The 16,497-nt window shown below is 39.6% G+C and overlaps 1 protein-coding gene across 3 annotated transcripts in view; it reads right to left on the reverse strand.

Moving 5' to 3' along the window:
• Window positions 1–1,633: 1,633 nt before the first annotated feature.
• LOC132404747 (uncharacterized) overlaps window positions 1,634–16,497 on the reverse strand; it is a 77,169-nt gene continuing 62,305 nt past the window's right edge. For 2 of the 3 annotated variants that reach the window (XM_059989193.1, XM_059989192.1), the window contains exon 11: window positions 6,421–10,655. In XM_059989193.1, the coding sequence (XP_059845176.1) occupies window positions 10,619–10,655 (37 nt within the window). In that variant the 3' untranslated portion in view covers window positions 6,421–10,618. Of the gene's footprint in view, window positions 4,168–6,420; window positions 10,656–16,497 lie in introns of those variants that run through there. The other variant, XR_009515663.1, reaches the window with a different exon arrangement.

Here is a 16,497-nt window from a genome sequence, read left to right on the forward strand (position 1 = left end):
ATCTGCAGATACACCTGAGTCACAAAACAACCTCAAGTTATAGATCCAGAGTCAATGGTTATTGCTCTCTATCCAATGTCATGAGATTTGTAAGAAATTCGGCATCTATAAAAGTTATGAGGGAAATAATGATTACCGCTAAGGTAATCATGAGATATAAGTCTCTCATTGTTTGAAATTAAAGTCTCATTTGTCCTTAAAAGCAAATTATGTTTTTAAGGTAATGCAATGGATTTATGTTGTGTAGGTTTTAACTGTGCAAAATAATAGTAACTTTAAGTAGAATTTAAATTAACTTTTAATTACTTTGTTTCACTTAAAAAAGCAACTTGATCTGAGGTGTGTAATAGATCTAATTGGCATCACGTCTACCAAAACCTTAACAACTTTCTTTATTTCCTCCTGCCAATGTTGAAAAGCTCTCCATATATCCATGTTTTTCGTGTTGGATATGGCTGAAGATGGGGTGGGTGTAAGCGGGAGGAGTATTGATTTCTCCTCCTGAGTTTGCCAGTCTAATAATTATTACTGCCTGGAGGGGCAACTTGATTCCAAAGCTCCTGAGCCAAACACTGCTAAACATAGAGAGCTCCCCCAATTTCCAGTAATGCTTTGACAGCTGGCTAAGCCATGCCCCTGGGATCGAAGACCGTCAAAACCGTGAAATGATTGGAGTGAGGAGTCCAATTGCAGAATGCAACTGGACTGATAGCTCTTGGGAAGTTCCAGGCTTTGTTTTCCTGTGAAAGACCTTCAGAGTATTCGAGATTATCAGTCTGGTTCTTCCCACAAAAAAGTTATCCACCGCGGACAAAAAATATATTGCAAAATGCAAAGGACACATTGTGGTTTGGTGGGCAAAGAGGGCGGAGGAGTGGTGGAAAGAGGGGAGATATTGTATTTGGGAAGCTTGGCTGGAAATCAATGAGTTCTGATATCTGTGTAAGACATTCAAACTTATTTATTATTGTTATTTCTTTTTTTGTATTTGCAGAGTTTGCTGTCTTTTCACACTGTTTGTCCGTTCTGTTGGGTGTGGTCTTTCATTGATTCTATTATGATTATTGGATTTATAGAGTAGGCCCACAAGAGAACAAATCTTAGGGTTGTATATGGTGACGTATATGTATGTGTTAATAAATTTACTTTGAACTTTAAATTGACCCATGATTAAGCTCGGGTTAAATTGGGGGTTGCAGGGTAATGCAGCTCGAAGGGTCAGAAGGGCTTATTCCATGCTGCATCTCAGTAAATAACTAACTAAATAAATAAATAAATGGTATTTCCCCGGATTAAACTGCCAATTAAACACAGAAATGAAAAACAGTAACAGACATTTGCCAAGCAGCACACCATCTCCAGATTCTTTTGTTTGTGACAGACACTTACCAGTAGAGGGAGTGAAATCGCCATCTCAGAAAAAGCAAGGCTTTTTAACTTATTTTCTCTTTCTCTAACTTGGTCTGTGAATCATGTTTGTTCTGTATTCTATACAGGAATAACTGGACGAAACTTCGCAAGCTGCTTGGAGAAATCGCGGTATTGGTTTATTATTGTCACATGTACTGAGATAGAATGAAAAACTACAGAAGTAAATCTGTAGAGGTCTGTTAGTGTTTAATGACCAGCTGAACACCCTTAACCTCCTAAGAAAGTAAAATCGCCGCTGTATTTCCTTTATGACTGAATAATTGCTATGTTACGTCACAGTTACAGAGAAAGTGTGGTGCAGGTGAACAATAACAATGAGGTAGATTGTGAGGTCAAGAGCTCATTTTCAAAGTTTAGGAGGTCTGTTCAAGAGTCTTACAGCAGTGGGATAGAAACCGTCCTTGAGCCTGGCAGTGCATGTTCTCCAATGGAAGTGCAGAGAAAAGAGAACATCCTGGATGAAAGAGGTCTTTAAGTATGCTGGCTGTTCTCCTGTGCCAGTAAGATATGTGGACAGAGTCCATGGAGAAAGGGTTGGTTTTTGTGACAGACTGAGCTCTGTCCATAACTCTCTGTAATTTCTTATGGTCTTGGCCAGAACAATATCAAGCATGATGCACAGGCCAGGATGCTTGGAATGGTGTCTCTATAAAAATTTGTGAGGGTCGGAACTTCTATCCCTTTCATTTTTTTTTGTACTCTTCATGAGACAGTAATTCAAGCTGGGATATAACTGTTCAAGGCTTTCTGTTTCATGTACCAGGTGATTATTGTTGAACCTGGGGTTACAATTTTAAAAAAATAGAGGATCTTCCATCTAAGTCAGAATTAAAGCATTTTTTAATCTTTCTGAAGGTTATAAATTGCTTGAACTCTTTTTCACAAGGGCAGCGAAAGCAGAGTGTGTGAATAATTTTAAAACAGTGACAAAGAGCAAATGGGTGAAAGATTACTACAAGGCAGACCTAAGGGTGGAGATAAGGCTATAATTGATTATCTTATACAATGGCAGAGCAGGCTTGAAAAGCTAAACAACATACATAAGGTAGACTGTGAGTTCTAATCATGTCAGAGCAGAACAGCAGCAAAACTGTTTTATTCTCATTTAAGATGCACCTAATGTGCAGGGACATACAGAGTTAATAAAACAACACTCAGCTGGCCAACCATCATTCACAGAAAGAGAACCAGAGTTAGTGTTACAGATCAAAGACACTTTGCTAGAAGCGGGTTCTAGTCTTCACCCTGAAACGTTAGCGTGCTTTCTCTTGTCATATATGCTGTTTGGCCTGTTGAGTGTTTCCAACATTTTCTGATTTTATTACAGATTTTAATGTATGAAGTTATTTTAACAGAGTATTCAGCCTTTCCTAATAAACTAGATTTAAATGATAGTTATTATCCAAGGTTTTGCTTCTATGAACAGAATTCAGATTCATTTGTTTATCACATGTACATTGAAGTAAAGGGTGAACTGTGTCACTTCCATTAATGACCAACACAGCTTACGGATATGTTGAGTGCAAGCCCGCAAGTGTTGCCACACATTCTGGTGCCAACATAACATGCCCACCACATTGGTAGAACACACAAGCAACAACAGCAAAGCAAGCCCTTTACCTCCCTTGTATTCACCCACCCACACACAGTCCTCTAACCCCAGGACAAGCCTTCTCCGGGCCTCCAGCCTCCAGTGGACTTGAGGACTCACAGCCACCCCCAGTGGATCTGTAGATTCTCAGACCCTTCGGCCATCGTGCCTCGACATCCAGACTTCTGATTGACTTACAGGCTTTGAACTTCAGTATCAACCCCAGGCCATGACAGTAACGATGAAGGAGGACGCCGATTGGCATTTCTGATTATGGTTAACAATAGCATTGCTGAGATCCCATGACATCCTTTTCTTCAGAGATGAGGGAAGTGAGGACATTTATGTACCAGTATTAGTGCTCTATCAAATTTTAGTATATTACGAGGGATTTTGTCTTCTCCAATCTCTTGCCAGGCTGAGGGAGCATTGAAATTGCAGAAGATAGTGTGTTGTGAATCAGAGTCACTGCCCCTCTAATTAAAGACAGTCCAACTAAGCAGAACTTTCCCCAGGTGCTGACTATCTATTTCTGCTTGATAAGCTTTTGCTCCAGTCTTGTTTTCTAGTGAGCTAGCTCTTGGGTGTTTTACTATAATCCATAAATGTCACGGTTATCAACAAGTCACAGGATTTCCTGTGGTCTTCCCAACCAACTTTTGTACACAAAGTCACGGGTTTGCAGGTGACTGTGAAACTGCTTTTTTACCACTGGGGACAAGACTTTGTTTTTGGAAACATGACTAATCAGCTCCTGAATCTCCTGGTCATTCTCATTCAAACATCCTTGTCTTGGAGAAACTTGGTGTTAACCATGATAAATTCAGGGCAGAATAAGCAATGTTCCTGCTGGTTAGGAGTCATCAGATTCGTTGTCCAGTGTTTCTGTAGCTTTCTCCATTTGGGAACCAGGTTGTTTTATTCTATCACAATTGGTGCTGCCTGGCCTGCTGATTATTTTATCAATGCTTATTCATGAAACATATTCGGTATCATTTTACCTTAGTATTTTTAGACAAGGACATGGGAATAGGGTACAGAAATCCAAATCCCCACTGGAAGAGGTCTGTTGTGAAACTCTCCAGAGATAGTGAAAGCTTTTCTTTTGATTATATCTTTGAAGTTCATTAATCAGTTATGTTTTCCTTATGCAAAGGAAAATAACAGTTAGTTAAGTAAATTGCAAATGTAATATATGAAAACAATTCTACTTTTATCTTTTACTACCCATCTGACCGGGATGTGGATTTTTATAGTACATGCCAACAGAGAATTTGAATAACTATTGTACTAATTTGTGTTTTTACTAAATTTGTCTCTCAATTCAGAACTGCTACAAAACAATTCCCCAAAAAATTAACATTTATTTATATTCAGAACTCTCTTCCAAATATAAAAAAATGTAATAATCCTTCTGAAATCTTTATAATTTGCTTCAAGTTGATATCAATGGTGATGTTTTTAAGTTCAAAACAGAAGTTGTAGTTGGCACAGAATGTAACACTCTCCTTAGAATCAGCAGTATTAGTAACCATTGTTGAAGAAATTTAGCTTGTACATTATCTTCGGTTTGATTCCAAAGTTACCTCAGATTTCAACGTTTAAGAGAAGTTTGGATAGGTACATGGATGTTTGGGGTATGGAGGGCTATGGTCCTGGTGCAAATCGATGGAAGTAGACAGGTTAAATGCTTCAGCATGGTCAAAATGGGTTAAAGGGGCTGTAGACATAGGCATGGATAAGAGCAAAGAATGGATGGACATCTAAGTTGGACAACACTGAACGCTGAATAATGAGAAAAAAAGAGAAAATGAGAACGTTAGGGAGATAGAAGTAGCGTAGGAGAAGAAAGAGGACAGAAGTATGAAGGGCAGTAATAAGGAGAGGAGATGGAGAAAGATCCTGGAGAGTATAGGTCAATAAAGGAGAAGGAGAAGAGAGTAGGAAAGGAAGATGTAAAGAGAAGTGACTGACAGAAAAGGAACAGTGTAAGAGAATAACAGGAGAGGAATAGTATAGTTGATGGGGGTGAAATGTGAATCAAATGGAGTCAAGATGAAGGAGAAGGGAAGAGCAATATGACAAGCCTCTGTTGGTTTCTATACAAATGATTTTATTCATTACATGATATTAAGGGAACCTTTGCTCTGTATTGTTATATGGAGAGCAGAGGACAAATTCTATGGCATTGTATAATGTCAGAGTAATGGGGAGATTCTACAACTTTCTCTTTAGAAATGGAGTCATATTTCCAGACAGTAGATTATCTGAAACTGATTTTTCTGTGTCTGTTGAGGAAGTCAAAAATGTTGACCTTGGACTATCTAGCATCACTACATACATTATCATTAGCCAACTGAGCTCATTTCATGTGGACAAAAAAGATAGCAAGACTTTGTTCGGAAGAGTTGAGGAGGTCTTCTATTGACATAGCCAATACTTCAATCTAATCCCCCTCCCCAAAAGATTACCTAATCATTTTAATCTTCTGAGAGTTGTTTGATCTTGCTGAGTGTAAATTCACTGCCACAGTTCATGTAAAGCTATGATTGATGTAAAAGTGCCTGAAAATTTCTGAAATCATGAAAGGCACCTTATGTATCTGGTATTCCTTTTATTTAGTCTCCATTGAACAGATGTGCTCAAACATGCCAGTTAAGCTTGACATGTTCTGCAAAGTTTTTGAATGCAAAACCAATAGAAAGGCACAAGTAGTCAAATCCCAAATTCTGTCTGTTATTAACAACCATGGGGACATGCTAAGCTAACTTGACTGAAATAATAACAGTAGGAAGTTTTGGGTAAATTTGTGTTGTTCTCCCTAGACAGTTCCTTTTAAATTATGAGAGGCATAGATAGACAGTCAGAATCTTCTCCCCAGGATAGAAATGTTAAACATGGAGAACATGCTTTTAAGGTTTGTGGGCGGGTGGGGGGGGGGGGAGAGATAGTTTAAGGATGATTTGAGGGGCAAGTTTGTTTATGCAGAGTGAGATTTGCCTGGAACAGGTTATTGGGAAAGTAGTGGAAGTAGGCAGTTTGGTGGATTTGAAGACTCTTTTAGAAAGACACATGAATATGAAGGGAATGAATGGATATGGATGATAAGGGGGGGGGGGTTATTTAGTATAAATAAGTATCAAGATTAGTACAACACTGTGGACCATATAGCCTGTCCAGTTTTATATTTTCTATATGAAATTTAAATTGAAATTTAAGTTATTTGCAGAGCACTACTGGTACAATTTTTCAATATTCCTGTAACTAGCCATCATGCAGCCTTCGAGGCATGACTCAGAAAACTCTGCTACATAGATCTGGTTATTGTTACATACACCAGGGTGCAATGAAGTTTCTTGCTTACAGAGCTTGCGGTTAATATGGAACGTTCCCTGCGCTCCTCTTAATTCACATTTATTTTGCAGAAAAAGTGTAAATAACCAAAACAGATTATAATAGTTTCAAATATTGTAAAAGAATCAGAATTGAAAGATATCTATATTTTCTGGAGTCCATGGAAGCAGTTTTAGTACATTTGTAAAACTTTTATGAGCTAGAGCTGTTTTGTTCTACAATGCACTAATTAATCCAGTGGGTCCCAGTTTTAGGTAGTTCCCTCAGCTTCCCTACCTCTATAACATTTGCAGTACCTAAATCACACCATACCTTCCACAAATACAAGTGAATATATTGACCAATGCTGGCCGAAATGGTCTATTATGATTGTAATAATAATCATTGCATCATCAGCATAGTTACAAATGCTTTTGGACAGAATGACAAAAATAAATTAAGGTTTTGATCTTATCTTTTGCTCAGTACATGATGTACTGTGTCTTGCTTAAACATTTCCAAGTCGTTAAGTTATTAGCATTGACAACGAAAATACCTAACTTGATTCTAAAAGTAATTGCAGCAATGAAAACAATTATTTTACATTTGATGGCATCTGTACTGTACTTAACATTGATATGTTGCAACATTGAAAGACATCTAGTGAAAGAAATTCATCTTTTATAATGCCTATGAGATCATCGGCTACCAATTTTCTTCACTTAGAGCATTGATTTCTAAGGAAGCAAATGGCAGTGATGCTTCACTACCAGATGAACTCAACCCCTTCTATGCCCGCTTTGAAAGGGAGAACACAACCTCAGCTGTGAAGATCCCTGCTGCACCTGATGACCCTGTGATCTCTGTCTCAGAGGCCGATGTTAGATTGTCTTTAAAGAGAGTGAACCCTCGCAAGGCAGAAGGTCCCAATGGAATACCCGGTAAGGTTCTGAAAAACCTGAGCCAACCAACTAGCAGGAGTATTCAAGGACATTTTCAACCTCTCACTGCTATAGACAGAAGTTCCCACTTCCTTTACAAAGGCAACAATTATACCAGTGCCAAAGAAGAATAATGTGAGCTGCCTTAATGACTATTGCCCGGTAGCACTCACATCGACAGTGATGAAATGCTTTGAGAGGTTGGTTATGACTAGACTGAACTCCTGCCTCAGCAAGGACCTGGACCCATTGCAATTTGCCTATTGTCACAATAGGTCAATGGCAGATGCAGTCTCCATGGCTTTTCACATAGCTTTAGACCACCTGGACAACACAAACACCTACGTCATGATGCTGTTCATCGACTGTAGCTCTGCATTTAATACCATCATTCTCACAATCCTGATTGAGAAGTTGCAGAACCTGGGCCTCTGTACCTCTCTCTGCAATTGGATCCTTGACTTCCTAACCGGAAGACCACAGTCTGTGCGGATTGGTGACAACATCTCCTCCTTGCTGACGATCAACACTGACACACCTCAGGGGTGTGTGCTTAGCCCACTGCTCTACTCTCTGTATACACATGACTGTGTGGCTAGGCATAGCTCAAATCATCTACAAATTTGCTGACAATACAACCATTGTTGGTAGAAATTCAGGTGGTGACGAGAGGGTGTACAGGAGAGAGATATGCCAACAAGTGGAGTGGTGTCGCAGCAACAACCTGGCACATCAGTAAGACGAAAGAGCTGATTGTGGACTTCAGGAAGGGTAAGATGAAGGAACACATACCAATCCTCATTGAGGGATCAGAAGTGGAGAGAGTGAGCAGCTTCAAGTTCCTGGGTGTCAAGATCTCTGAGGATCTAACCTGGACTCAATATATCGATGGAGTCATAAAGAAGGCAAGACAGCAGCTATACTTTGTTAAGGGTTTGAAGTGATTTGGCATGTTAACAAATACACTCAAAAACTTCTGTAGTTGTACTGTGGAGAGCATTCTGACAGACTGCATCACTGTCTGGTATGGAGGAGCTACTGCACAGGACTGAAAGAAGCTGCAGAGGGTTGTAAATCTAGTCAGCTCCATCTTGGGCACTAGCCTACAAAGTACCCAGGACATCTTCAGGGAGCAGTGTCTCAGAAAGGCAGCATCCATTATTAAAGATCTCCAGCACTCAGGGCATGCCCTTTTCTCACTGTTACCATCAGGAAGGAGATACAGAAGCCTGAAGGCACACACTCAGCGATTCAGGAACAGCTTCTTCCCCTCTGCCATCCGATTCCTAAATGGACATTGAACCCTTGAACACTACCTCAGTTTTTAAAATATACATTATTTCTGTTCTTGCACATTTTTAAATAATCTATTCAATACATGTAATCAATTTACTTGTTTATTTATAATTACATTTTTATTTTATTTATTATTTTTTCTCTCTCTGCTGGATTATGTATTGTATTGAACTGCTGCTGCTAAGTTAACAAATTTCACGTCACAAGCTGGTGATAATAAATCTGATTCTGATGAGTATAACCAATGGTCAAGGTCCATCAGAATCAAAATGGGCTACTTGGTCAATATGTTCCACTGAATTCAATTAACAAAATGTTTGCTACTTTTTTAACTCCATGTTTGAGGGAAAAATTTTCAAGTGATCAGATGGAGGAAGCAGTTTTTGTATTTAGAAGGAAGTATTGTATAATAAAATACTGTATACACTGAGTGACTCATGGGACAGAATGGAAAACAGTATCAACCAGAAGGTTGTCTCCAAAGCAATGTTAGAGAATTATTACAGCAATAAATTGCAATTCATTTTGTTGTAAAACACGCAGCCTTACTCTGCTGGCATAGATTTTCCGCTTTTGCTTCTCAGGAGTAAAAAATCCATTACTAAAGAATGTACATGTCATCAGGGAGGGTTATTGCTCTATTAAATGTTAAGGGGATGCACAAAAACAAAGAACAATTCAGGAAACAGTAAACCACGAAATCTAAAAGGAGGCAACAAAACTGCAGTATTTCATTTTCTAACATTCTTTATGCTGCTTTTTGTACTTGTATAAAATAAAAGTCATTTTTGGGCTTATATAAAATTGAAGTACAAGGCTATCTAAGTAAAATCAAAGAGTACCAGAAACACTCGGGTTATGGAAACAGGAAAGTAGTCAACATTTCAAGTCAAAGTGAGAAATCAAGCATGCATTAAGTTGCAGAGATTTGGGGGGGGTGTGTAAGGGTTGTTGGAGAGGGGCTGAAGGACTTGGTGTGAGGGGAGGCAGGGGTGATGGAAAGAATTTAAGGGATGTCAGTGATACAGTGGAAAGGCTGTTCGTGGAATATGACTGCTTTCAGTGCTGTCTAGTTAATAGATGAGTAATCCTTCAGTCTCCGAAATGTTCATTCAAGTGTGTGGGTTGCCTGTCAGTTAGGCTTTCGTAATCTGGGGAGGAGCTGTACGTGGATAAACTCGGGGGCCTGAGATTGATCTTAAAACAATAGGGGATGTGAGGGGATCTGGGATTGAGGGATTTACAATTATGAAGAGTACAAACATATTAGACTGAATGGAACTACTTCCTTAGGAGGAAGGTTTATAAACTCAAGGACATGAAATGAAGGTGAATAGCAAAAGATCCAAAAGGGACATGAAGGATTATGTTTTGTTTACACAATGAGTCAGGGGCAGAAATGGGGGCAAATTCACTTGTAGCATTCAGTGATAGCTAGGTAAGTATCTGAAAGGAAAGAATGTTCAGAGTTCAAAAGAAAGTAGAGGAGTAGGATGAACTGGATTTCTCTTCGGTTCAGCTAGTACGGATTTCATAGGCTGAATGGTTGCCTTCTGTGAACAAGTTGATGGCCCACATATCAAATGGAGTCCTTTAGAAATGACTTAGTGGATTTCATTGCCTTGCCTCTTGGGTTTCCCTTTCTGAAGTGACTCAGGCATGAGGAACAATACAAGCTTCTTAAGATGACTCCGTCACAACCACAAGCTACACAAAGAGCATACATACCTAATCTAATAACTGCACTCTCCTTTTCCTTTCTCTTTTCCCGAGTCAAGCTATGTACTCACCCCAAGAAAATCAAACACTGTGTGTGTGTGTGTGTGTGTGTGTGTGTGTGTCTTGATTGCAAATAATGGATTTTTTTCTGGCTTATCAAATGCTTGTTGCATTCTTGTTACACGTAATTGTGAATTTTTCATCTCATTCCATTGTGTTGACAGATTCCATAGTACATCAAGTTAATCATCACCATGTACAGGATTATATGCAGTCATCAATCAGACATTCCTTCCTTCTTGTTTCCTTATGTCAGTGTCGGATGTGACCCCCATAAACCTTTCCTGCAGAATTGAAAATAATGAATAAATAAGTTAAAGAAAAAGTCAATCATTAGAGAACAGATTGAAGCTATTTTCTATTCAAGGAAATGCAATAGTTTTAAAATGAATCTTACTTAGAAAATTCCTGAAAACCCATGCAGCTAAGTTTCACCACAGGGGGCATTTTAACTAATTAACTTTCAGAATATGAATGGAATAAAGTTTTCAAGTATTTACTCTCAACCCAGAATCTCTTTCAATGTTTAATCTTTAAAGAATTACCATAAGTCCTGGAAGAGCAGCACCACCTCATGTACAGAGTTTTATTATATTTTTACAGCAGCAAAATGTTTGGGAAGTACCAATAGTAGTTTTAATGATCTTTGGCAACATGAACCCCTTAAGACAGACATGTTTTTCTCCCCTTTTCGTATTAATCTGTGGGATATGGGCACTGCTAACAATAGCACTGATTCCTATTTTTGATTACCTTCAGGAGTCACCAATGTGAGTCCTTTGATAATGATATGCCAATGGTGCTGGAGGATGAAAGAGATCCAACTTTTAGACCCAGTGACAGAGGTGGATCAAAGGTATAGTTGTGGACAATTAGACAGCCAAATGGGAAGAGACTGCTCCAAAAATACCCACATCTTTAGACAGACAGACAGACAGACATACTTTATTGATCCCGAGGGAAATTGGGTTTCGTTACAGCTGCACCAACCAAGAATAGTGAAGAAATATAGCAATATAAAACCATAAATAATTAAATGACAGTAAGTTAATTATGCCAAGTGGAAATAAGTCCAGGGACAGCCTATTGGCTCAGGGTGTCTGACACTCTGAGGGATGAGTTTTAAAGTTTGATGGCCACAGGCAGGAATGACTTCCTATGATGCTCAGTCTTCCATCTCGGTGGAATGAGTCTCTGGCTGAATGTACTCCTGTGCCTAACCAGTACATTATGGAGTGGGTGGGAGTCATTGTCTAAGATGGCATGCAACTTAATAACGGCAAGTCCACGCATTTCAGTAAAAGGACAATGCAGATTAACCAGGAACTCACAGACTAAGTACAAATGAGTAGCTTGAAGAACCATAACCCACAAGGCTAAGGGCCAAGAGACTGGAAGTGACAACAACTTCCAGTCAATTTTTGCAGGTATGGGCATGATGGGTTAAATGGTCTCCTGTGCTGTGAAGTTCAGTTATTCTGAACAGGATTTCCCTCCCACTTCTGAATTATCCTTTTAAAGATGTGCATTATCCAGTGCAATTCCAAGAATCCCAGATGCTCATTGAGGAATGCCACCCTCAACAGCAGGCAACAAATTCCTTTGCTTTCTCCCTACCATCACAAATATCCCACTCCAGTCTCCCAATCACCATCAAGGATTATTTTGCTACAAGTGTTAAGACTATCTATTCAGTTAGAGTCATAGAGCACCACAATATGGAAATAGCTCATCTAGTCTCACTATTATTCTGCCTAGTCCCATCGACCTGCACCGGGACCGTAGCCCTCCACACCCCTCCCATCTATGTACATATCCAAACTTCTCTTAAATGTTGAAATCAAACCCAAGTTCCCCATTTCTGCTGGGAGCTCATGCCACACTCACTACTGTCTCAGTGATGAAGTTGCCCCTCATGTTCTCCTTAAACATTTCACACCTAACCCATAACCTCTAGTTCTACTCCCACCCAACCTCAGTGGGAAAAGCCAGCTTGCATTTACCCTATCTGTACCTCATAATTCTGTATACCTCTGCAGATCTCCCCTCATCCTCCTACCCTCCATGGACTGAAATCTTAACCTATTCAACCTTTCCCTATAACTCCTCAATTTTTATAGCATCCTTGTATAAATTTTCTCTGTACTCTTTCTGCTTTATTGATATCTTTCCTGTAATGAGATGACTAGAATGGCACACAATACTATCCCTTTCTTCTCCTTTATAAAGATACATTTTGCAAGGATGCCATCCGCTCCACACCTGCAGTTCCTCAGCTTCTTATTCCTTATATACCCACACTTGGTCATAAAACCCACCTCCTCCTTTCCCAAACATACTTCACTAAACCACAAATCACCCAACTTCCTGGATCTTTTGCAACCTAACATTGAAGATACAGTAGTTCCTTACCCTCAAGTTTTATAGCACTGTCACCAGAACAACAAAAAAACCTTTGACTTCTATTACATCACAAATGGATTGGCTCAGATAGGCAGAAAGACACAAACTCCAATTATCTACTTAGGATTACAAACTTAATTTATTAGGACTCAATAGCAAGCATTAAAATGCTTATCAGCGCATCACCACCTTCTCAAGGGCAGCTAGGAATGGGCAATAAATACTAGCTTAGCTGGCGATGCCCACATCCTGTAAGTGAATAAATAAATCTAGGGATGCACGGGCCCCTCTCACTGTAGCACAGCTCCCGGCCTGCACCAACCATAGCACCAGTCACAACCTGCCCATTGGTGAGGACTCCACCTTTGCATGTTTCTCCACTGCCTCTTCCCACTGCTACAAAAATTGTACATTAAACCTTTTTCACCTCAAGACTATTACAATGTTTTCTGGCTGATTCATACTTCAACTATTAAGCACAAGTTCATAGAGCTATAGAGAAATTCTGCACAGAAACAGGCTCTTTGGCCCATCCAGTCCATGCTGAGTCATTTAAACTGCCTACTCCCAATCAACTGCACCAGGATCATAGCCTTCCATACCCCTACCATCCACGGACCTGTCCAAACTTCTCTTAAATGTTGAAATCGAGCTTGCATGTACCACTTGAAATGGCAGCTCATTCCACACTCTCTCTCGAGCCTCTGAAGTAGCTCCCCCCATGTTCCCCTTAAACTTTTCACCTTTCACCCTTAACCCATGACCTCTAGTAGTAGATCCCCCCCCAACCTTAGTGAAAAAAGCCTGCTTGCATTTCCCAAATTTACAGTACAACCTTCTCCACAAATGCTGACCAGAAGTTCCATTAACATCTTTGTGCTTACTGATCTACACTTTATTACAAAGAAAGACCAAAATTTGAACAGCGAAATGCACATCCTCCTGTTCAGTGTTGATTAATATTTCCAATGGTCTGAAGACCATGCGAGGAGGAGGGTGCAGTTTCTGATTGGTTGGAATCGTAAGTTCATAAACATCGAGCATGGAAACAAGCCTTACAGTCTATCGTGTCCATGCTGACCATCAAGTGCTCACCTACATCAATGCCATTTTATTCTCCCCTCACCTCACATTCAAACACCTGCCTGTATACCAGGGGCAATTTACGTTGCCTCATTAATCAACCAACCTGGACAGCTTTGGAAAGCTGGAGGAAATCTGAACCCCCAGAGGTAACCCTGCAGTAACAGAGTGGAAGTGTTAACTCCACTCTGTGCCAGTTGAACACAGGTTGCTATAACTGTGGGGTAACAACTTCACCACAGGCACAACTGTGCCAGCTCAAAGAATCACCAGAATTTTATGCTTGTTGAAGGTTAAGAGGCCGTGTAGGCACTTTAACACAAAGTTAAGAGTTTCAAGCATCAGTCATTGGATTATTAAGACCCAATTCCTTCCCTGCACCTTTGTTTTTCCATCGCTCTTTTGCCTATCCTTAAAAAACACTTTTAGAGTCCCTCTTAATACCTTCTTTTTATGATTTTATAATCCATGTGATTGGAGAACTTTCACATTAAAAGCACAAAATCAGGTTATTGCTGTGATTTAAGGTATCATATAGAACAAGCAAACATTACTGGCTAAATCTAATAGCTTGGGGAAATGAATGACATTGTAAGAATGTCAGCCTCACATCAAATTGACACAAGCAGTGACATGGGAAAGTCATTATACTCAAGATAGTCTTGAACTTTATGCCAACCTTTTGTTTTGGATTCAAAAGGCCTTTTTTATTAATTCAGTTATAACACGAACAAAATGTGTAATTGATCTGAGATGCAATTCTTTTGTATATTAAGTGTATAGACATAGCCAAAGCCATTACACAGTCCTTTCCAAGAACCACAGTTAACACAACAATAGATGTGTGGCATAAAGTTGCCCAAGTATTTCAGAAATGTTAACAACGAAAAACTGATGAGTTCACATGACTTCCATATTTTCATTTCATTTTAATACGAACTATTCAGTCCAAATGCATTTAGTCAATATGCAGAACATTTTACAAGTTAAGCAGGAGTGCGGAGAAAGAGAATATATATATATATCAAGTGATTGGGGAAATAGGATAATGAGAAATGGGAGAATGAAGTGGGGGTGACGCCTTTATGAGGAGAAAGGGAAAAAAGGACAAGGTGAGGCATATCAAATCGTAAATGAGGGATAAGAAGAGGGTCAGAAAAGGAAGAGGAGAGATTGAGTCATGGAATACCACAACACTGAAACCCACCCTTTGGCCCATCTAGCCCATGCTGAACTATTAATCTGCCTAATCCAATTGACCTGCACCCAATCCATAGACATCCACACACCTCCCATCCGTGTACCTACCCAAATTTCCCATAAGTGTTGAAATTTGAACACACATCCACCACTTTCACTGGCAGCCCTTGAGTTGAGAAGTTTCCAGTCACGTTTGCCTCAAATGTTTCACCTTTCATGCTTAACCCATGACCTTTAGTTCTAGTATCACCCAACCTTAGTGGAAAAACCCTGCTTGCATTTACCCTATCTATACCCCTCATAATTTTGTGTATTCCTGTCAAATCTTCATTCATTCTTCTAGGCTCCAGGGAATAAAGTTGTAACCTATTCAACTGCTTTCTATAACTCAAGTCCTCAAATCCTGGCAAAACCCTTGTAAATTTTCTCTGCACACTTGCAAGTCTCAAGGTTGTTTAATATTATCTCCAGTACACAAGTGTAAAGGAGAATAAAATTGTTATTCTGAATCTCAATGCAACACAAAAAGCACAATAAAATAATGATGCTGGTGATGCATTGGTCAGTTTTGACTACCCCTAGTCTTCCATAGTTGAATGCCAAACTGAAATCCAAAAATGGTATCTCTCCTGTAGGTTGGTGACCAGAACTGCACACTATACTGCAAATTAGGCCTCACCAACATCTTATGCAACTTCAACATAACATCCCAACTCCTGTACTTAATACAAACGTTTGTATTTTGGTTTATGAAGGCCAATGTGCCAAAAGCTTTCTTTACATCCTATCTACCTGTGGCACCACTTTCAAGGAATTTATCGTCCAGTATTTCAAGATTCCTCTGTTTTACGACACTCCTCAGTGCCCTACCATGCAAGTCCTACCCTGGTTTGACCTCCCAAAAAGCAACACCTCACTCTTACCTGCATTAAATTCCATCTGCCATTTTTCAGTCCATTTTTCCAGCTGGTCCAGATCCTATTGCAAGCTTTGATTGTCTTCCTTGCTGTCCAGTACAGTCCCATTCTTGGTGTCATCTGCAAATTTGCTGATTCAGTTTACCACTTCATCATCCAGATCATTGATACAGATGCAAACAGCAATAGACTCAGGACTGATCCCTGTGACACACCTAGTCACAGGCCTCCAGTCAGAATAACAACCATCTACCACCACTCTCTAGCTTCTCCAATGTCTAATCCAGTTTACTACCTCATCTGGAATGTCAATCAACTGAACCTTCTTGACCAATCTCCCATGCAGGACCTTGTCAAAAGCCTTGAGTCCAAGTAGACAACATCCATTGGCTTGCCTTCATTAACTTTCCTGCTAACTTCCTTAAACAATTGTGTAAGATTAGTTAGATACGACCTACCACACACAAAGCCAGCTTGACTATCCCTAATCAATCCCTGTCTATCAAAATAATTATATGTCTGG

The sequence above is a fragment of the Hypanus sabinus genome, chromosome 14 (genome assembly GCF_030144855.1).
Source record: "Hypanus sabinus isolate sHypSab1 chromosome 14, sHypSab1.hap1, whole genome shotgun sequence".
Lineage (NCBI taxonomy): Eukaryota > Metazoa > Chordata > Chondrichthyes > Myliobatiformes > Dasyatidae > Hypanus > Hypanus sabinus.